Source organism: Mercenaria mercenaria, chromosome 8, assembly GCF_021730395.1.
Source record: "Mercenaria mercenaria strain notata chromosome 8, MADL_Memer_1, whole genome shotgun sequence".
NCBI lineage: Eukaryota > Metazoa > Mollusca > Bivalvia > Venerida > Veneridae > Mercenaria > Mercenaria mercenaria.
The window spans coordinates 12827666-12851687 of NC_069368.1; the positions used below are offsets into that span (position 1 = coordinate 12827666).

Sequence of the window (24022 nt, forward strand, 5' to 3'; positions counted from 1 at the left end):
AAACAAAGAACTGAACATATTGGAGCAATCATGCATAGAAATATAAAAATATGTATGCAGATCCGCACTCATTCATTTGACATTTGCCGCATTTCAATTTAGATTTGGAACAAGCATATTTGTTGATCATTTATATCTTGTCAAATCCTTCTTTATTTTGATGAGCAGATCTTTGTATAAAATAAACAGGCTTAACAGCAGTAGGAAAAAATTCCTGACACTCTAGTTTCTAAACCACAGACATTTTACGAGAGACAAGAAAAAAGAAACTTTATTTATGGATAACTACTGATGGACCATACTCGTCAACAGGCATCATATAATAAATTCTTTTTATAGTTTTGAGGTTGTTTTTACTCTAAAAATAATTTTACAACAAGGTTCATAAAACACAATTTTACTTAAACAACATTTCGGTATTATTTTGATATTGAAATTAAAGCCGGAAAAGGACGGCGCTTGGGCCGGAGGTTCTCGTGATTTGGGCATAATATCAGTTCTTGCATTGTCAATAAGTTGACGATACACTGCTTAATCTGTGAGCATAGGTTTGCTAAATTTTGATTCTTCAACAATTAATTATGTATAATACACTTTGCCTTTCACATACTTTTCAAATTGATTAAGACACTGTAGTGCATTCTATTGGATCCCTCAAAGATATAATGTGTAATGATTTTGTGGTTGATATCAAATATTACTTTGGTACGTCTTGGTATTGGAATAATTTTAATTAGCCGTTAATGTCATTTTATATGACCTCCCAAATCTGATAGTCTTTTGTTTTAAGTCAGACTTAAATGATCTTCAATTGGTGTGAACAGGTAGGTATATTTGGCATGATTTTTGTGAAATATTTGTTGAAATGTGATATAGATGTAGATAAATTTTATATTGTGAAATAAGACATTTGGTATACCTTGATGAAATATAATCAATCGATCATTATAAAGATTGGCTTAATACCAATTTTAAGATATTTGCAATGGTTTTTAATTTATTAAATAAGACAATATCATAACGGTATACGAATATTATATATTATCATATCTTAGTTGATAAAATTTGGACAAAAGTCATCCAAATCAATTCAGACATACAGATAACATCTGGGCTCTAGTCTGGGAATCTAAAAATTAAGCGATTAGCTATTGATAACTATCTTCTTTTTTTTTCAGTTCCACAAATTACTTGACATTAATTTAAGTTTGAAGTTCCCACATAAATTATAGCTATGATTTAATTTTTTTAGTTTGAATATTATAGACAAAAAGCAGTGCTGATGACAAACCGAGATAAAATCTTCGTGCTATTGCTGTTGTTTTATTTCCTTCATGCAATTAATCCAATTTGTAAATGAAAGTGTGTAAAACCTTATCAATTTACAGATAGTTCGCATAAAAATGGGATTCTAATAATAGTACATGGCACACTAATGTTGTGACTTAGCGCAGGGTTGCCTTACTACCGACGGTAACTAACAGTTTCCCTACCAGCTAGAACAAAACATATTGCAAACTCCATGTAACGAAAGGTTATCATAAATAAAGTTATCACAAAGCCCCGCATATTTAATGAATACGAGTCGGGAATAGCTTAAAAGTCCTAAATGAATGCCATTATGTACATGGAACAAGACTTAAAAGGATGGAAATAAAACGGAACAAATAGTTTAGAATAGAAAGGACTGTAAATAAACATCACGAATAAAAAAAAATTAGACAACCAAGAACGAGTTTCGGGTAAGTACCTTGTCGGAAACAGTAACAAAGGTTACTACAGGAACTACAAACGCAAAAACACAGGATGCACTGGTTCAAAAAACAAGGGGAAGGGGAAAGGCTGATCTTGCAACAGAACAATATATTTAGAGATTGAGTGCCAGTTACAGAAGATTCAATGTAATCAGTTATTGACATAGGAGCTTGACTTAGCACCATCAGTTAAAAGTTTTATTTAAACAATCAGTAAAGACATAAAAAGCCTTAAGATAACAAGAAGAAAATAAATAACGTGCTCATTTGTAGCTGTTACCATGTCAATGACATAATGATTTGGCTTTTATTTTTGTAGAAATTGTTAGCAAACCCGTATAACTTACTTGAGATTAAATATTAATTAAAATTACTCATCAAATACACATGTTTTACATGCTGTTCAATTTCCATGTCAAACGCCCGAATAAAAAAAACTTGGACAGCCAAGAAGCTGAACGAGTTTCGGGTAAGTACCTTGTCGGAAACAGTAACAAAGGTTACTACAGGAACTACAAACGCAAAAACAAAGGATGCACTGGTTCAAAAAACAAGGGGAAGGGGAAAGGCTGATCTTGCAACAGAACAATATATTTAGAGATTGAGTGACAGTTACAGAACATTCAATGTAATCAGTTTTTGACATAGGAACTTGACTTAGCACCATCAGTTAAAAGTTTTATTTAAACAATCAGTAAAGACATGAAAAGCCTTAAGATAACAAGAAGAAAATAAATTACGTGCTCATTTGTAGCTGTTACCATGTCAATGACATAATGATGTGGCTTTTATTTTTGTAGAAATAGATAGCAAACCCGTATTACTTACTTGAGATTAAATATTAATTAAAATTACTCATCAAATACACATGTTTTACATGCTGTTCAATTTCCATGTCAACAACTCTTTCTTTCTATGATTTGATATTGTTTGATTTTTGTTTCAAGTCCTACTTATTAACCTTAAAGAGTATGCATACCATGAAGTCAACATTTTCTTACAATACGTAGAAAACAAGGACAAAAGTCCAACTCAAACAACGCAGTCACTAAAACAACACTCCACATGGAAATGTGGGTATGTGTAACTGCATACACGTACACAGTAACTGTACACGTGAATGAACTGAATGCAATAATAACATAGAAGTAATAAACATACACAAACGTACATGAAGAAGGAAGACGGCAGAGCACCGCCTTGGAAAGGTCCGTGGCAAACGCACCACTGTGTAGTTAAGACTAGTTCACCTTTATTACAATACACTAAATAAAATTACTCCCCGCTGCTTTACAGTGACATCCGAAACTGGAAACAAGCAAAAACAACTATAAATTTGTCAAAACATAGAATATGTTCATTCTTTGTGTATAAATGAATTGAAAAATAACATTCATATTTTTGCCAGAACATTGTACAAATTCATGCTGTTAAAGTGTTACTCTGTTTTTAAAATTTCAACAAGTTATAGGCGCTGATATTTTATAAAAGACTGTTTAATTCTCATTTGTCTTCTGTCTCCAGAATTTTGGATTTAGAAATAAAAGTTAGTTTGTGAAAGTGGCCACGATGCAATACATAGACATTTGACTGGGAAATCCGACAACTTTATTGCGATGCAAATCCAGAGGTCAGTATACATACGTATAAGAAGCTCGCCAAGACATGCAGCCATAGATAGTTATGTACAGACGGACACTTTTCTAGAGTGAAGCGATTACTGAAGACGATTAAATGCCTCTATATGCCACAGGGAGCAGTAAACGCACTGCAAATTTACTGTTTACTATAAGTAACATAAAACAGTGTGTAATGATCATAATAAAGTGCACTTTTACGAACCCTTTTCGTTGCTAATAGATGTCATAAAACATTTACGAATTCATATCCTAAATTTTTCATTCATGAAACATGGCACACTTTGGGAGTTCCTTCATGCAAAAATGCACAAATCGTTAACTAAGTAGGTGTTTTGTGCATAATATGCGGTATTAAGAACGCAGGAATATGTCGAAATTGCGAATTACATAATTTATAGGTACAGCACGAAATGCAGTATTACACTATTCGATAACTACTTACTTCGTATGCATCACGACAGGGGCAATCTTCTTTAGAATTTATCACTTTTAGTTTGAAAATACAGATCCATACATTAAGAACGTATTTGGGAGAATTTTTGAAATTCACTCCAAAAGAAATGATTATACCAATGAACTCTTTCTAGCACAGAGTTAAACAAACACATATATGAGCCACGCCACGAGAAAACCAACATAGTGGCTTTGCGACCAGCATTGATCCAGACCAGACTGCGCATCCGCATCCGCGCAGTCTGGTCAGGATCCATGCTGTTCGCTTTCAAAATCTATTGCAATTAGAGAAACTGTTAGCGAACAGCATGGATCCTGACCAGACTGCGCGGATGCGGATGCGCAGTCTGGTCTGGATCAATGCTGGTCGCAAAGCCACTAGGTTGGTTTTCACGTGGCGCGGCTCATATACAGTATTACTCGAGTGGGGGCATACCATGATTGTATTAACATTGAATTACAGTCTGACGAACGCAGACAAATGTATGAAAATGTTAAATGAGCCGCGCCATAAGAAAACCAACATAGTGGGTTTGCGACCAGCATGGATCCAGACCAGCCTGCGCATCCGCGCAGTCTGGTCAGGATCCATGCTGTTCGCTAACAGTTTCTCTAATTCCAATAGGCTTTGAAAGCGAACAGCATGGATCCTGACCAGACTGCGCGGATGCGCAGGCTGGTCTGGATCCATGCTGGTCGCATACCCACTATGTTGGTTTTCCCATGGCACGGCTCAAATAATTTTGAAATATTTCAGGTTGAAACTGTTACAAAGCAGACACCGAGGAAGAAAAGGACTATGACAATGGGGAAGGTGTTTTTAAGATAAGAATTGTGGCCATCACAGGATTGCAAGGTAAGGTTAGTTGATATCATTATGATATTGTCTGCAAAACTTTTCTTGAAATCATCTTGGGGTCGTTCAATTTGGCAAACTCACTTACTTCAAACGTGTTAAAAGAAAGTATTTGGGGATTGAAGGCACACTTTCTGGAGATATAATGATAGCCCTTGAACATATTCTGACTTGCTTCAATCTTATACTATTTTATACCTTTTTTTGTAATTTGTGATTAGATTTGAAATTATCTGATTATGTACCCGTCTATTTTCACAAAGCATATCGTACTTTAGATACAAATCTGCTATTTATGTTTTGCTTGTGTGACAAAGGCGATTGTGATGTGATTTTGGAAAAGCAGAAAATTATAAAAATTGTTTGATGATGTATGTTGTTAGCACCTTAAGTAAATGCCTGCTAGGAATGGAAACTGTTTCCCTCTATACATGTATACAGTAAAGAGTATACCGGTAAGGCAGGTAAAGAATGGCATTCAGTCGGGATATCATTGCTTCGCGGTCACTGCAGTTGATAGAGGCGCATTTTAATCACTGCATTTGAAAGCATCGGGAACGTTTCTATAACCCTTCCTTCCAAATTTAAGAAATATGGCGTGCATCAGAATGCATACGAGTATGTAGCACTATCACAAGGAATACATGTATCAAGATTAGGTGGTGCATATACTTTATTGCTATGGTTACACACAGTTCCAAATGTAGCTAGACTATTTGATATTTTTCAAATATGTGAGCTTTTGTTGTCAACACTTTGTCGGCGTCAGTGACATGATATGTTCAAAATTTAACCAGGTGCTCTTGCTCATAGTTTATCAAAATTATTTTATTTCGTGCACCAACTGACTGTATTCTATTCTTTGCTCCTTTGCAACTTAGAAACTTTGGTTAACCTTTTGCCTGTTTGTCTTGACTGATTGCCTTTGAATTCATCATACGTACTTGGCTTAAGAAGACAGTCTCACTGAGTAGGTTTCATAACTTATTTTATCAACATTATGTCCCCTTTTAACTGGAAATTCCATGCATGCAAGACGGTTTCTCAGAAACTACTGGCCAAAATGCTTTCAAACTCTAACACGTCTTTTGCATCTGAGAGATACTCACAAGTTGTCACAAATTATGCCCCTTTTGAACATAGAATTTTTGTGAAAGTCTTGCATGTGGACTGAATGCATTGAGACTCAACCGAAGTCTTTAAAATCATGAAATGATCTCACTTACATTACATGCTTATATTTTATCAAAAGTGTGCCCCTTTAAAAATAGAAGTTGTGTGTGGAAGTTTTGCATGTAAGCAGGTTCCTAATCAACTATTGGACTGAATACCTTTTGGCATAATGAAATGACCGCTTGTCATTACAGCTCTAGTTCTGGAATACGATGGTATGGTAAGCGTTTATAATAATTGTTTAATTGCGCAAAATTCGTTATATTTATGTATATAAAATGCAAGATACCTTGATTATACTAAGAGGTTAATAACGACGGAACGGTTGTACAACATAAGAGTCCAGACATGGCATACAATACAACGAAGAGAAAGTCCAGATACCGACATATAACATTTTATTAAATAATTCAATTTATAATCAACATTACTGTTACAATTTGTACAAAATGACAGTGTAAAAGAATAGAATGACAAATATAAAACATACATATTGAATGCAATATGCATTCATAAACTAATTAATGTATTGCTAATTTTGAATGAATAAAATACTTCAAATGCTAAACAATCGAACTGATATGCATTCATTTCACTGCTTAAACAAATAAATGTTTTGCATGCTTTGACTAGAAAAAGTGCATGTTTGAAGCCGAATGTCACAAAATAGCGTAGTCGTTTCTTAGCTCGCTTTTAATTCTTCTTACGACACTCTGCCGCAACTAATCCGCAATTTGATTTGAAATACTAGTATATGAGTATAAAAGGAAAATATGGCAAGTTTAGCTGACTTAAAAATTTAGTGCAAATGTACCTGGCTTAAGTTATTGTATGTATTGATTTTCTATCTGAGGAAAAGGTCCTAAGCTAAGAATACACCTACACCAAAGGGGATTCTATTCTCGAATATTCAAAATAGTTCATGGCTTGTTGCAATAAAAGCGAGACATTTGTGACAATATGAAGTTTACCCCTTAGATACATGCAGATTATGGACATGTTATCAAATGTGCATTTTATTTTTAAGTAACTGATGTTTTTGGGCATTAGTTTGAAAATTTATAAACGTGGACATTTATGTGTCAGGTGACTTGTATTTGTGACACGGAATTCTTCTAGAAAGGAATGGTTCAAGTTCAGAGATAGAAATGTATGGCAATATTAGGTAAACTCTTAAATACAATATTAGGACAAGAATTTAAAGTAATCAAATCTCTTGTTCTCACATTCCGCGTTTCATCTTTTCACAATAATACTTAGACTGTGAGCTCAGCCTATGCTGGCAGTTATTGCTGTCAACAACTATATATGGAAGTGCATTAATTTCTATATTTCAACAAGGACAACATTGAGTATATAAACCATTCCTACACTAAAATGTTCAACATTTACACAAAACAGATATGAATTACCATGTCCATATATGTTTAAAGTTTACATTTTATGGTTGTTTTGTTTACCCAGTACATGTATATGGTAATCGACTTAATGCACAATACTTTATTTTCAAAAAAGCACTAAAACAGCTTTATACATGTGTGTGGGTTCAAATTTGTGTTCGCCCTCACGCTATTTCACAGTAATGGCCGCATTATTCGGCGTTTCTCTTGTTTTCGCCAGCCTAGAGACTTAAGTGTAGCACTTTTCAATGTGCATCGAAGTCCACCGCTATTCAGGCCTATGCCAGAAACACATGCTTTGAGTGTGTTTGTGACTTCCCAGGGTCGAGATGTCACGCGCTTCCAGAGCGTCTATGTGATATGCACTTTTAAAGCGTCTGTTTTACCCGGATTATGTTTTTTAGATTATCCTTCACATTCGCCGAGTTGCTTGATGAGCGAATAAAACGCCTTGGTACATTATGCCGTTAATTTCCATGGAAACCACTAAAGAATTGTCAATTTCTGTTCTACCATCATCTGTAATGAAACAAAAAAGTACAAAATAATAGATTATCATTAAATGAACAAGCATAAAACTAGAAACAGAAATTAAAAGTCATCATCTCTATCATATTTGACAACACTGTGAGTTTTGTCTTGACACTCACTACGCCACCTACGACCAAATGAAGCATTAAAAGCAAATGGTGTACATGCCCCCGCCCCCAGTCTTTTACATTATTCTAAACACTTTATCCAAGCGCCAATCTCATACATATTGTCTTGTTCTTTTGTTGTTAGTTCCAGAGAACTTTCTTCACATCAATTAAAAGCGAATTTTAATCAATACCCCCAGATCGTTTAATTACCGTGGATCTCTTCCTTAATATAAATCGAGCAGATTGCTGCAGCTAGAATAATAAAGTATCATGTCAATAATTTCACACCCCTCTTTATTGCAATGTCTCTAGATATTTCTAACTGTTCAGATATTAGTCGCTTCTTTAGTGATCAAATATTTAGCTGAGGCTAATTGAATACATAGATATGGGTCCGGGGAATGAGCGTTGATTGCAGATAGCTAAGAACCTGTTAAGGACGTATAAATTGAATTATGGTATTAAATTGGATGATTGACTTAATAACAAAGACATAGCGTTTAATATTTAATGTAATTTTATTGGTGTCTTACAAGTTAATGGTTTAAGATGGCAAAAGCAGTTGCAGAGAAATTGTGCTGTCAGAATACTTTGTGCTAAAATTTTATAGACGTAGTCCAATCACTAACGACGTATGTTTTATATTTGAAAATATTCTTATAGACAAATTTACATTCTTCCTTCAGAAAAAAATCAAGTTTGGTTATTTTTGACTAAAATATTAAGTAAGTCACTGTATGTTAAATTAGGTTTGTTTGTTTATATTAAAACAGGCTGGAAAGTGGCAAGGTAAATGGTAGATACGGTTTAAGCTTTAAATGATAAAATAGTAGTTTCATTCACTTTGAGGTTAACCGCGGTGTGTTTTGTTCATTGACGATATTTTATTAAACTTAATCCAGTATTGATTAATCTGTGAAGACATCTAATTGACATAATTGAGTCATTACAAATTAATAATATCACTTTCAGACACTTTAGTCTTTTGAATATGGGATATAAAACTTAACATCGCCTCAATGAATAAAAGCTATCATGTCTGTGATTTCGCCTAAACTGGCGACAATAGGCAACAGGGTCAGTGATCATAGGTGTTTTTTTATAATTCAGAATTTAAAGTTACATACCAACTTGATTTCTTAATTTAAACTGCACAAGAAAATTGAATAATTTCGATACGAAATCATTTGAATCTAACAAGAAATCTGTAGGGTTATTTAAGAAAATCAAACTCCTTTCATTCGGTATACAAAACGTAGTATACTGTACTGATATGAAAGATTTTTATTTCATTTTTCTTTGAGAACTGTGTCACATTTATACAGAACAAATGAAATCCAGAAGACCTGATACCCTAAAGCAAACCAGTGGTCTCCTTTTCTCAAACGAAAGATAATTTACCATTTAAGAATCTTGCAATGATCACTGAAACAGGTTGTTTTGACTCTTTGCTTTGCTCACACTGTATGAATTTTACCTGCCTCACATATTACCCACTTTCCAAACCAAAATGTCAATAATATTTTGAAGTCATTTATCTGTGTGACCACATTTCTTCATCTTACAGAAAGAGCGTTGTCAATTTAAATATCTTTGACTTATACTATTGTCGCTTCTAACGTTCTAACATTTTCTGCTCTATATTCTATTAGCTCATGCGCGAATGCTAGTGTTGTCTTTAATATATTTTATCTTGCGTTTTATCTATTGCGTTTTGATCTTGAACGAGGAACGGATTTAAATGAATTTATTTTATGATGAAATACGTTTCTAATTTTTGTCTTATATTGCGTGTATCTTATCTTTATTTTGTAAACTCACGCGGCATTGTTTTGATTTGAGTAAATCAAAGATCTGTTATGTTCTTTCAAGTTATAGAAGAATATCATAGGTGTATGATTATGTAAATATTTTTCGTTGAATTTACTTTTACACAACCAGTCCAACCACTAACGAAAATGTTTACCTACATTAACATTTAGCCTGGTGGCAGCAAGCGATTCTGGCCTGCACGGACTGATCATGATCTGCACTGTTCGCTTTTCAGTCAGTAAATTTTCAGTCCTTCAAACGATAAATGGTACTGACCAAATTGAATGATGGAATTCCATTTTAGTAATTTAGCAGGCTAAGGGTTAAAACGTTTGGTACAACTGTAAATCATATATTTTTCCTCTCCTTTTTGTATCAAATTGACACAGATTAGAGAGTGCACGACAACAGGAGTGAACGTTTACTTAAATTATTTTATCATAAAAAATCTACAGTAACTAAAAGGATGATACCAATTGCTTTAATATGTATAAAGTCAGACGAATAAATTCACACACATATCATGATATGATAGATCTGATAATGTGCACTCATATTATTTAAAACTGCTTGATGTTGTATTGATATACGAACGATATGAAATTAAAGCTTTTAATAATAAAAAATATGAACGTTTAATACTAACTTACTTTTATGTCGCAATAAAATCTGAATGAACTTGTCACGTATAAAATGTAGAAATTTATCGTGTGTGAAATTTTGATCTGATACCTTTACTAAAACCTGCTTTATTCATAATTTACGAATAAATTAATGTAGATTTTATTATCGGTTTGCATTAGAAATAGTTTGATAATAATGATAACTCTATGCATTATATGAAATGTCTGCCATTTATACGAATTAATACGTTCCCATGAAATATTCATAAAATCAAAAAGGCACTATTAACCAGATTTTAATTGTTGCGAATAGTATCAACATGTTCCGCTTTTGAAGTTTTACTGTAATTAGATTTTCATTCTTCAAATAAAATATTTTTCCAATGATTTATAAATCAAACGAACGATGAATGATTCATCATTTTTTGCTGAATAAATCATACCAATTTAGTTTGGTTAAAATCAAGTAGATACTTAAACTCGAAAACAGTGATGTAACAGATTCGCATATATACTCTGGACATTCTTTATTATTTAACTATTTTGTCCATTTCGCACCAAACTTCTAAAGCATAGACACAGTGACAGTTATTTTAAGATGTCTGCAGGGCATCCTTGAATATGCTCCGAGCATAAAACAGACACCAAAAATTTAGAAATACGTATATGCTAATATGCAGTTAAACTTACTTCTGCTGGTTATTTTTAGATGTGTGCTGGGCATTCCTGGATGTGGCATTATTCTGTCGTCTTCTGTCATTAATCTTTTACGAGGAGGCTCTTCGGCAGCAAGCGCTGCTGCTCTCGAGGCTTCCTCCATTTTACGCGTCGCTTCTTCCATTGCCCTTGATGCTGCTTCCATGGCCATTGCGTCACGCTCCGCATATCGTTCTGAAAGACTTCTGTGTGTAGGGGTTGGAGGTAAACTGTCTTCTTCACCTGTAGTTGTAAAATGCACAATATATATTTTGTAAACTAGTTTCGGCGAAGAACGTCATTGTTTTATTCTGACAAAAAATTCGAAAGAGCCAGAAAATTGTTTACATATAAATGGCTTTCAACGATGGGCTGTATTGATAGTACAGTAAGCATCTAAATCAAGTAAACAAATATTGTACTAATTTCGCTGCCACATCCGTCTGACAATAGCAATTTAACATTATTTTCATAAAGGAAGCTTTGTATACCTTTTACTGTTTTGCACCAATGTTTGACAAACATTATCTTGCCAATATAAAACTTTACAATGAGAGTTATTTTGAAGATGTCCACAAAGATCATGTTTCAATATAAATCACCTGTAGACAAATTATTAATTTCTCTGTTTTCAGGTAGATACCCCGTTCGTTCCTATATTTATAATATGTGTTTAATTGAGATGTAGCATCTTGTTAAAGTAACCAGATCCCGTCTAGGTCTCGCCCCTTTGCTCTTATTTGTACCCGAACCTATTCAATACGGGCTCCTGCGAGCGCTTGTGAGTGAAATATGAACTCTTTAATTGTCGTGACATGTCATACCAAAATAATCAAAAGACAAGTGGAGAGCATACTGATACCCGTGTTTACGAGTGCACAAGATCAAATTTCATCTGAAATTACACATTACAAATTATTTGCCTCAATATTTCTACTGATCTCTACAAAATAAAGAGTTAATATCTTAATTCGAAAATTTACTGGTGCGGAATTCGCGTCGAACAATACGGAAATTAATGTACCCGATTTTTCATTAAACACCAAAATCGGCCAGCTCTATAATAGAGACTCCAAGTTGTTCATTTTTTGTGGATTAGTAAAAGATGATATCATGTTATAATCTGAAGGCCTTGATTTAATAGTACTTTATAGTGGCAAAGGGCGAAATGAAGATACGATGAAAACGGTGATCAAGTGAAAATGGCATTCACAATATTGTCCCTAAACATGCGATCTAGCCATTCGTTCGGTCATTCTTGATTAAATACAGAGGGTATTTTCTATAAAAGATTTGACGGTGCCCCAGTGAAATCTGATTGTGTTTCTTTCTGATTAGACATTTCCGACAATTTATAATTGTAAATAGAAATTGTGATGTCCGGATGTAGGAACACTTTAATTAAAGTCCTTTCTATAATTACCAGTTGTTTACCCATTCAAAAAGGAGTCTTCACTCAATTTTAAAAATGTATACAGCTACAACTGAAGAAAACGTTTGCAGCTGCAGTTTGTAATTTATATTTGGCTTATCTCTCCAATCCGTGGATACTGAAGACTTGCTCTTTAAATTACTGAATGATACTTTTTGTTAAAATAAATTTTAGTATGAACATTTCAATTGTTTTATGTTGACAAGGGAATGTTCAGTTATTTATTTCGTAATTGTCTATGCAATTTATAACATCCAGTAAATTTTTTTTGTTTTTTTACTTATCAGATATCAGTTCAATTTGAACAGTGTAAATGTCTTTGCATCCTATATATTGGATTTTGCGTTGACTTCATTCCCTTTATATGTTCGTAATCTATATTATATATTATTCGTGGAGCTGAAGCTTTGGTAATGAATAATAGGATCTTACTTTGACTACCCGTATTCTGTATGTAATATAATTTACAAATGGTGGATGGCGAGTGGTTCATTTTTTTCAAAATGCTGTAATGTACAGCTTGTGTATCACCCAAACTGGGATATGCAAGTGAAACCAAAATTAAATAGTGTACTGTCAAGTCAAACAAAAAACGATATGTCATGGTGCAACCTATACCATGTACAAGTGTTTTGGAAAAATACGTTGCATTTGTCTGAATTTCTGGTCGCTTTCGCATGATACTCTAAATGTTGTTTGGAATCCAGAGGGAAATTGTAGGCTTGTTATTTTACAATTTTTATGTATCTATCCTACTGAAACTATTTCTTATCAATATTATGTTGTGCTCGAATTAAAGAAAAAGAGTTTTATGAGCTATTATCAAAGGACTGACAATAATTATATGCCCCGTGATTCATTGTGCCAGAAAAGTTTATACTTGACACTTACACATTTGTTGCTGTGCAGCCTGCATTTGCCAAAATTGTCTCAGACTTGTGATAGGTGATCTTCGATCTAAAGGAAAGATAGACATATCAAACTTTATTGTCCTGTATTAGTTGGCCTTCCTTGCAACAACATAAAAAACAACAACTGTGAAACAGTGAAGAAAACAACAGTGAAAAGAACTTATATCAAATAACTTTCATTATTTCAGTGACGTGTCTAAGTTTAAACGTGAATTGTCGTTAGTAAGTGAAGGTGAATGCAATGAAAAAAAGAAGACGCTTTACAAAACGCAATTTTATATTGCCGATACCATTTAAGGTCTTCCTGGGCCCGTATTTATTGAAACAATTTGTTTTTTCAGCTATATTGCAATATTTCCAATAGCCATTTTTGCCAATGCTTTTCAGATTTACTGAAAAATGGCCAAAGCATAGAAGGTTCAAGACTATTAGTAGAAACATCATTTTAGACGAAATTTCAAAACTGTATATCAGTTCGAATAACTTCCACGTCTTTACATCGAAACTCTAGCTAACAGTTTTTAGATAAATACGGCCCCCGATTGTGGAACAAAACACTATCACGACAAGCTGTGAAACATTTACACACCTGAACTGGTACCATTGAATTTGCCATTGATGAGTCCGTTGAAATGTGGATGTGGGTGAGATGTTGGTATGAGTGTTGGCCCCGGTGATAGATCATAGCCGTACCCTGACCTTCGGCCTTCACGTCTGTTGCCGTCAATGGCCGCTTGTAGCTCTTGTGGAGAACTGAGATGAAGTTTCTCGCATTCATATGGGTAGAGGTATTTCATATACCTAAAAAAAGGCAATCCATACTAGTAGACAATTTACCAAAACCGCCATGTATGAAAATAAAAACGAATGTACGACGCACAAGGACATGCCATAGTCGTTGACTTAAAAAGAAGTTTCTATCGACAGGCTTAGTCCAGCTTCACAAAAGCACTAGTATCGAGTCAACATGAACATTTTTGACTGAAATTTGACAGGTTTTATTTAGATTAGCTCATGATTATCTGTAAAAACATGGAATAAAGCCGCCTAAATGGTAACTGATGTAAAGTTTGGAATAGTGTTCAGTGATATTACGTACTGTGTCCGAAGCGTAAATGCTGCACTTGTAATTGATGAAGGTAGATTGAGGCCTTTTGTGATTTCCCGCCATAATTTCTTGTTGATCACCTCCACAAGACCACCTTTAGACACGACAAGCTTGAAGAGCTCATACAAATCCAATGTCTGTTTTGCCATTATTGGTATACGGTTTACTGGCGAACCTGAAATTATAGCAACCAGAAACAACTGAAGTACACTGCTGATATTAGCCCTTACCCTGCTATATTTCTATAATGAACTTGTCCATCTTTCAATTTGGACAGTACCTTTAACTGTTAAAAGGGTGCATACAAAAAAAAATACAGACTGAATGGCGAACAGTACAGGGCATATCTGACAGCACCGATGTGCAAGCTGATCATGATCTGCACGGGCTGCAAAGGCAGATTCAATCGTGTCCAATATGATAAGAATTAAGATAAGGAAAATATGAAGTGTTCTAAGGAACTAGTCTATAACACATTAAAATGCGTTTCTACCTGTTTGCATTGTTAAAGGACCATGCATATACAACATCATCGGATAAAAACTGTTTTATTTCACGAAAAGGCTCAATGAAACCGAGTCTGCTATACTTTGGTTGGTTCCATTCTATACATACAAAGATTTTATTTATTACGGTAAACTGAGTATTTTCTTTGACAGTTTTAACTTATAAATACATTGGCTGCTGACATGGTAGCGTCAGTGACTACACATATATCACTGACATGGTAGCGTCAGTGACTACACATATATCACTGTTTGTCCATAATGAGTACTGTTATCACGTAAATGACAAATCCGTTTGTTGTAAGACATAAAACAAATTAGATGTGCTTTTTATTTCCTTTTCTATATCACATTTCAAACTCCCAGAAGGCCGAAGACTAATACATAAAACATCAAATCTATTTCAAAACATAAAGCCACTAATATTTGGGTTTTATACACTTTTTCAGATCACATTTCGAACTCCCTAAAGGTAAGGCTAACCACTTTTAGATACGTGACAACCATTATATTTAGACCATGTTGATTATGTTTCGCCTTTGCATATTTAATGTAAATGATTAAGTGCAAATCAAACAGCTATTGCATATTTAATGCAGAAATAAGCCTTACATTGGAAACAAATGTAAGATGGTACCTGGGAATAAGGAGCTTTCAGCATCAACAATATTTAATAGCTATTTGATTAGTATGGGTCAATACAACGAATTTGTTCATAATAAATTATTCAAAATGATTTGTTTATATCAACCATCTTTTACCTTACCAATTCCACAAAAGCAGCCCGATAAAAGGAATAAGTTATAAGTTACATTACCCGATAAATTGGTTCTGATCACTCTACCATTTTATCATATATATCAGACTGAACCGCTTCCTTTAGTCTGCTTTAGTTCCGGAATATTGTTCACCACAGGGGAAAACAATCAAAAGAGCATTCCGGGTATCACTTAATTCTGTTCTATATCGAGCAGATAGGACATGTTTAATGTTTCGTCAAATGATATTTTAATTTTTATTGTGCATTTTAAGTAGTACTATTAGTACGAGGATAATGGAAATTATCAGAGTGGCAAGCAGTGCAAATAAAGGGCTTAAAAGTCACTTTCCTTGAAGAGCGTCCAAAGTCGTTTTGTAAGATTAAGGACATTTTATCTGTCGTCTTGGCAACAGCTGTTGTTCATATTGGCCGTTTCAAATTGAAGTAGTGTTTACCGTATATTGTTTAATAAATTCTTATTGACATAAAACGTTCTGTGTCTATCCTGACGTGTTCCTTATCCGATATGAACACAATTTGAATTTGAAAGAACTACGAATTGTAACACTCAAAGTGTCCTCCTACATATTACAGGACTTGGGACGCCCTCTGTATATTAGAGTGGTGAAATTATTTGATGTCCGTATATAAATAGACAATAGTCCTGCCTTTTGTTTTGTTATTAAGTACATCGACTAATCGCATATATTTTTGTTTCTTCTGACCCTTTTTGAACTTATTAAAATACTACACGAGATCTTAGACAATGAAATTTTAATAGGTTTGTTATTGTACAGTATCAGTCACGCACACGCCACTTTACAAGTTCATGTTTCTACCTGTAATCTATATCGGGTATATGAAAGTAATACTAGATTATATGAAATGTTGCCTTCTGAATTAAAAGGTCCCATTAGCAACCTGTTTGAGCACAAAAGATAAAATCCTTCAGAATTAAAATTTCATGAACAGAATTAAGCTCATGTGTGTCTTCTGGATATTAATGTCGGTAAAAAGAAGTGTTTTTATATTTTCACCGTATCATCTGATATACCAGAATATGTGGCATGTCAATTACTATGATACTTTGCCTCTTAGGGACAAAGATAGAGTTTGAATTTTGATCTTCACTTTAAACCTAATAAGAAATGCATGACAGCATAAGTTATTTTGTCGTGGATAATGCTGCCGTTTGAAATCTGTATATCAAGTTGAACGGCTATGATTCAAGCAGAATGTGTTCCGCTGCTAATTGTAAAAGCCATTACTGCTATTCAACGTGCAAACATTTTAAACCTATGCTTCAGTGTCTCTCACAAAACATGATTTATGGATATCAGAATATACCAGCCTCTAAGCCCGGAGTAGGGGGATAGGAAACCTGCTTGGGGAAGGGGTGTCACGACAACACCTCCTTAAAATTCTTCAGCACTGTTCCTATAACGCTGAAAACTCGATTTCAGTTTCTTCGTTCACATGTTAGTACTTTGAAAAAAAAAAACGGCTAGGACGCCGCCCGCTCAACCTCAACACTGAGAACAGAACCCGTCATATGAAACCAGTCATGGTTCAGCATTGATACATGTATGAACTAGAAAAATAATTTAAGTCTTTAAAGAATAGATAAATGTCTGCAGAATCCGTTTATTGTCCTGGCGCTGTAAAAGTTAGATAGAGTTCTTATTGTCTCAGTTTAATACTTCTATTTCGGCTTTACAGTATGTGTTTAATTGTCATTTAATTGTTTTAATCAGTAAAGCTACAGACATCTATACCATCACACGTACGTGATATACCGTCTGGGATTTAATCAGACAATCGAATAAAAAGACAGAGGAAAACACCCCAATGTAATTTATTTATTCGCAATGAAGCGTCTAATTTGTCCTAATTTGGTGGAATCTTCGCCTATCATTTGATTTGATGTTCCAATAAGGCTAATATTGGATTAAGAAGAAATTCCTGATGGGGAAAAAGATCATCAAACTCTCATTAAACGCACTGGAGCACCTGTCATCGCACAGGGGACTATCGATGGAACGTATCGTCAATTTATGGGTAATTTCCTTAAATATTTTTCCTTAAATATTTGGTAAAAATCGTTTTTGATAAAGATAATGATTAAATGTACAAATTTAAACTGAACAGTATCCTTTGTAGTTTCTTCTCTTCTTTGTTTTTGCCTTAAATGAAACAGATATATAACGCTACATGTAAATATCTGGTTTGTGTCTGTAAATAAATTTTACTTTGTTTGAAAGTTCAAAATAACAAAAGCTAAATGTGTAGCATTCAATATAAGCACTTCTTTTGAGCCGTGCCATGAGAAAACCAACATAGTGGGTTTGCGACCAGCATGGATCCAGACAAGCCTGCGCATCCGCGCAGTCTGGCCAGGATCCATGCTGTTCGCTAACAGTTTCTCCAATTCCATTAGACTTTAAAAGCGAACAGCATGGATCCTGGCCAGACTGCGCGGATGCGCAGGCTGGTCTGGATCCATGCTGGTCGCAAACCCACTATGTTGGTTTTCTCATGGCACGGCTCATATGAATTTTCCAATGATAGAACGGAAGCAGCTACCTTATCACTTGACTCAATGTCTTCAAAAGTAAACATGAGTATTTGTGCAAAAAAAAAATACATGGAAGGAAAGTTTAATACAGTTTTCTCTTATTTGTTGGGGAGTTACAATTAAATTACCTACGGAACCAAATCCATGCTTTATAACTTACAAATGCCACATGTCTAGAAATTGAAAACTTGGAAGATGTGCGAAGGAATTGAAAGATCTATCTGTATAAATGATAGGCCCTTCATTTCCCGAGACATTTTATCTTATCATTGTCCCGAGCTCATCATTATCAATTAACAAAACCCGTTAAATTAAAGTAATATTTATATTTATAGAGACAAGATGAGCTCTTGTATTTCACTAGGGATATTGGTGCCGTATCAAAGACTGTATCCGGGAAATAACGAAATTAAAATGACACCTCGGTATGACATAAAATACAAAGAAATTAAATTGGTTGGCCATATAAGAGATATGACGGATTATAGGAAAATAAATTGATTCTGGCATTGAATGATACCGACTGAAATCTTGAAAATTTATCACCAAATACACGCACATCATTCTTCTGGATGGGAAATTTCAGGCAAAATTAGCCCCAGACGGGATAAACGTAGCTGGTGGGCACGGAATATAATTTCATAGTGAACTTCCAGGGAGTGCAACTATTCTATTAAAGCAGTCTTCTTGTTTTTACGTTTGGATATTATATTGTTTTAATTTCAGGAAGAATATACGTTCAGAGACATTTTCGAGAAGTTTATCTGCGGAGAAAAAAGGTTTCTCTGGAATGTCAATGTCTTGTGGAACATACGTGAATCCAAAGACGGAAATCCGGTTGGATTTCAGCTTAAACTTTTCCTATTTGACTTTGGTATTTTACTGTCTTGTGTGGAGTGGGTTTTTTTTTATATTAATTCGTGCCTTCATGATTTTGTTAAATCAATTCACATACGTCTGTGAAGATAGGGCTGTCATGTTTTTGTCATTCTAGCAAGTGTCAGGTGTTTGCTTAGTAAACTCACTTACGTCGTTGTAAATAGGATTCAATGTTATGCAAACCTCTATTGCCATTTCAAGTCACAGTTTATGTTAAATGCATTACTAGAGTGCTCCTATCCTGGACTAGACTGCTAAGAACGTTTTGTATTTTGATCCGATTCCTGGAGCAGTTACATTTTCAACTAATTGAAAACAATTTAATTTGAGGCTGGAGAAAGGTGGCCTGAATATTGTACTATCCTACCTATAATAAACATACAGTGTCAATGTGTGAGAAGTTGTCTTTGTCAAAGTTTTGAGTTTAGCTCCCATGGGATCTTAGTATTTGCAACAAGACAAAGAACTAAATTTGTCATAATGTGTTGTTGATATATTCTAAGATCTATCTTTGGAGTTACATGTACTAGTTTTCTTTTTAAATTAAAATAAAATATCTTTAGCACAGCAAGCCGTTAATAACTTCAATATATGTGAACTTCCAGGGAGTGCAACTATTCTATTAAAGCATCTTTCAAACAGAAAATGTCTTGAATTATGAAGTCACAAACAAGTAATACCTCTGCTGATATTTTTTGAAATCTTCAACGTTTTAGCTAGTCACAGTATTACAGCACTCCTTTAAAGAAACCTTTACCCAATTAACAGGCCGAATGTTCTGCCTAAAACTCAACTTTCACTATTGTAATGACAAGAAAATGTTCTTCTAGTATACAAGATCGTCTGTAAACCTGCCACTTGAACATGTGTTTCTACTGGTTTGGCTTCTTGATTTTTGATGTTGTATGCGCTTTTTGTGTCCGTTGCAATGCCTATATCGCCCGCATAAAACCTGCAGTACAAATTCCAAGAAACCTTTCCTTGCCTCACACCATGCTGCATTACCTATTCGTTCATGAATTAATCACTGCGGTTCTGCGGTTTGACTTTATAACCTCGTCTTGATATATGTGATGATCTATTTCTATACATTGCTGTTGATTAAGATATTATAATTGACCCCCGGTGTTATTAATTGCCTAATGACTTTCTCGAACATTATCAGAAATGTTAACACTATCATTATCTTACGTAGAAATAAATCTCTACATCATCTGTGTTTGATCATACCAGATTATACTGTATTATTTTCTATTACTTTCGATCCTACCGAAATCCTTCTCCGAATTACCCAATGTTTGTATATAGCAGATTTCCTATAATTTAATACGTAACAAGATCGGTTAATACACCATGGTAAGCGTTTGGTATAATGGTACTCGCTCGTTTTTCATTAATGTTGCAATTAACTAAGAATCACCATACAAATTAGAGTTGGATCTGCAGGAATTTGGTTAGGTTGGCACCGTTATTACAAGAATTACTCATTTTACACCCCGATAGAAATGTCCGTTATTGTAATGAATATTTCTGCACAGATATCGGCCATGGAATCGACTGACACCATGTCATAGTGACACGGTTTACTGGAAACTGTGAATAATTTTGTACAAAATATTCCAAGACACTAATACCTTGCAAGACACTAATACCTTGCCAACATTACATTCTGGCAATTCTGTTACAGAGAGATTAACGTGATGCTTCATATTTACTCTGAAATAAACTGTTGTCCCGCCACGGAATAAACAATTCTTGCGATATATTAATAGAAGCTGTGTTTTCTGCATTACGATGTTAAAGTGTCAAAAGAAATCATCTACGATTGTAATTTCAGACTTTGAGTGAGCACAACTGAACAATAGTAAGACACCGAAAACCTGCCGAAAACAACCCAACGGATTGCCAAAGCCATGGACCTAAACTCATTTTGCTATAAAATATAATACATATTTCTGAATTGTACGAATAGTAACGGGATGCATTCCTGAATTATCTTTTCTCATTCTGCTACATCAAACATATCTTCAATTGTATTAATAGTAACGGGACGTATTCCTTATTTCTCTTTTTCTGCAACCACAAACGGGTAATTTTTGTGTTTAAGGGTATATTAATTCTTGGTTTCATTTTGAAGATCATTAAAGTTTGACAAGACTTTATATGAACCCTATGAAGACATAAAATTAAATCTATCTAGACATTTTAATTGTCCTATGGTAATTGACCGGTGTGATTATTTATGGTGAATGCTTGGCGATGGTCATTTGGAATATGGCTATGGCACGTGTATAAACCCAGGTCATACAATGGTGTGGTCATTTATTGGGGAAATACTTGCGGTTTTCACAAAATAAGGAACAATTAGGTATCAAATGGCTAATAAAGAGGTTTTCAAAATAAGTAATGGGTATTAAAATTTGAATCTAAGGGAAGTGTTTGAATAAATATGCCAAAAAGACTAGTTTAACACAAGTGATATACATGACACTGAGGTTAGATTTTTTGATAAGCTGACACTATGTTACTAACACTTTCCATGATACATCTCATAGGCTATGAATCAGTACACATCCTGATGACTGAACAGTCTGAAATATATTCGTATTTATAACTACACGGCTCATCCAAACAACCTCCCACAAGCAGCCTAAAATAGTACACTTATTCTAAATCATTTAGATTTCATTGAAGATGGACATACAGTTAAAAGAAACAACCAAAGGAACTTCACTACGTATGCTCCAAACCCTTTGAAGACCAATGATGATGCACAAGCCCACCAGAAGCAAATACCTTTTCTTTCAGGCCTGATTCTACGACATGTAGAAGCCGTGAGTTTATACTAAACCTAGATCAAACATGAAATCGGAGGATGTTTATTTTGTGATTTAGCTAGATTAAAAAGATATTGTTTTTATTTATTAGACAAAACAGGATGTCTTGGTGAAAACATATATATTTATTATAAAGCAGAAGCATCTTGTGTGAGTTACAAACCTCACACTAACTATTATTCCACGTAAAATGTTTAATTTGTTGATGTAGATAGAAGTATGGTAGCTTTAATTATCTATTAATGTGCTTCCGCTATTGGCTTTATACACGCAAACATCCGTTATAATAATATAAACCGTTCTTTTCTGTGCATGCCCAGCTGACCACAAGGAACTTGACGTTTGTATGAAAAAGCTGCCTATCTGGTAATACTTAAATACGTGTGCAATTTTTCTATTAAGTTAGAAATATTATAAATTATTACAAAGACAGGCACATATAATCATTTATGCCTATAACTCCGTAGATGATACTGTTAACCCTTAGCCTGCTGGCGGCAAGTGATTCTGCCTTTGCGACCAGTGCAGACCAAGATCAGCCTGCACATCCGTGCAGTCTGATCATGGTCTGCACTGTTCGCTATTCAGTCAGTAATTTTTCAGTGAACACCCCTTTGAATAATAAGTGGTATGGCCCAAATTGAATGATGGACCGGTCCATTTTAGATATTTAGCAGGGTAAGGGTTAAAACGTCAATGTAAAAACCGTAATGTTGAACGCGTCGGTAGACAATGTCTTATGAAACAATTCGGTGTATTTTGTTTATTATGCTTTATTCAATTATTGCACTCGACTATATTGCACTGAAAATTTACATTGTTATATGACGTATGTAGGAAGCAAAACTGCACCTAGTGGTATAGTTAGTGTATTTGTGCAAACATATGTTGTCCGTATGTCATAGTTGGAACAAAACATTTTATTGTCCTGTATTTTATAATAATTTCGGTAATTTTCTTATGATTGTTTATACGGAAATCTGGCGGACATCAAACGTCACTTTATGGTAGGCAGTAATTAAATTACAATAAACAATTTTCTTATAAAGAAAGAGATGCTCTTAATTCAATAATTGTACATAAAATCTTCTGAAATATTGATGTGAACCATGCGCTATTCCAAATGCTTGCAATAAACAATAAATAAATATATATCAAATCAGATATATATACGAAATATATATTTCTGTATAATCTTAAAGACGTGTTATAATGACAAATGATAACAACTGCGGTGATAAGGTTAAATTGAATACAAGTGGGCGCTCCAAATCAACCGTCTTTATGCTCAATTAATATGGAACATAAAATAACACGGTTCGCCGTCTTCAAACGGCAGAAATATCCGCCTCTGTATTTTATATGCAGAGATACTTCAATATAATGTGATAATCACTTTATTATTCGAAAAACATGTTTCAGAAGAAAAGTACTGACATTAAACGCGGATGATTCAAGGATTCCCGTTTTCTATTTCTGCCAAAGAATTCACTACGGGAGGGGAATACTTGTCTAGAATAACAAATGAGGCACAGGTCGAAACTATTAAATATATTCTAATATTTAATTTACAAATGTATTTACTAATTTCTATCTTAAACTCGTTAAACAATAAAAGTGTCTGCAAGTATTACGCAATAATTTCTACACCAAATAATTTGCCAGTTATTTTTTCGTGGCGGTTCAGAGAGTATTATCCGGGTACTTAACATGTCATCATCCCGGCGTGCGCAACCAATAATTTCGCATTAGTTTCTTCACGGTTAATTGCAGCCGCCGCAAAGAGATTTGTACGAGTAAATTCTGATTTGAGTACGGAATATTTGGTCAGAATATAATTTCTGTCAATAAGACGAAGGGATTTATCGGAAACTGAAGTAATTGGAGGGAAGTAGGGAAGGCGTCATATTTGTCACAGAGATGTTGTCGCGACAATCATTGGTCGATGGCTATGCACTTATCCAAT

General features: G+C 34.3%; 1 protein-coding gene across 2 annotated transcripts in view; it reads right to left on the bottom strand.

Moving 5' to 3' along the window:
- Window positions 1–6257: 6257 nt before the first annotated feature.
- Window positions 6258–24022, bottom strand: part of LOC123523033 (AT-rich interactive domain-containing protein 3C-like) — a 32537-nt gene continuing 14772 nt past the window's right edge. Inside the window, exons 4-8 of one of the 2 annotated variants that reach the window (XM_045300616.2) lie at window positions 14491–14674; window positions 13981–14192; window positions 13372–13437; window positions 11043–11291; window positions 6258–7795 (exon numbers count right to left, since the gene is read on the bottom strand). In XM_045300616.2, the coding sequence (XP_045156551.1) occupies window positions 7689–7795; window positions 11043–11291; window positions 13372–13437; window positions 13981–14192; window positions 14491–14674 (818 nt within the window). In that variant the 3' untranslated portion in view covers window positions 6258–7688. The remainder of the gene's footprint in view (window positions 7796–11042; window positions 11292–13371; window positions 13438–13980; window positions 14193–14490; window positions 14675–24022) is intronic. The other variant, XM_045300617.2, reaches the window with a different exon arrangement.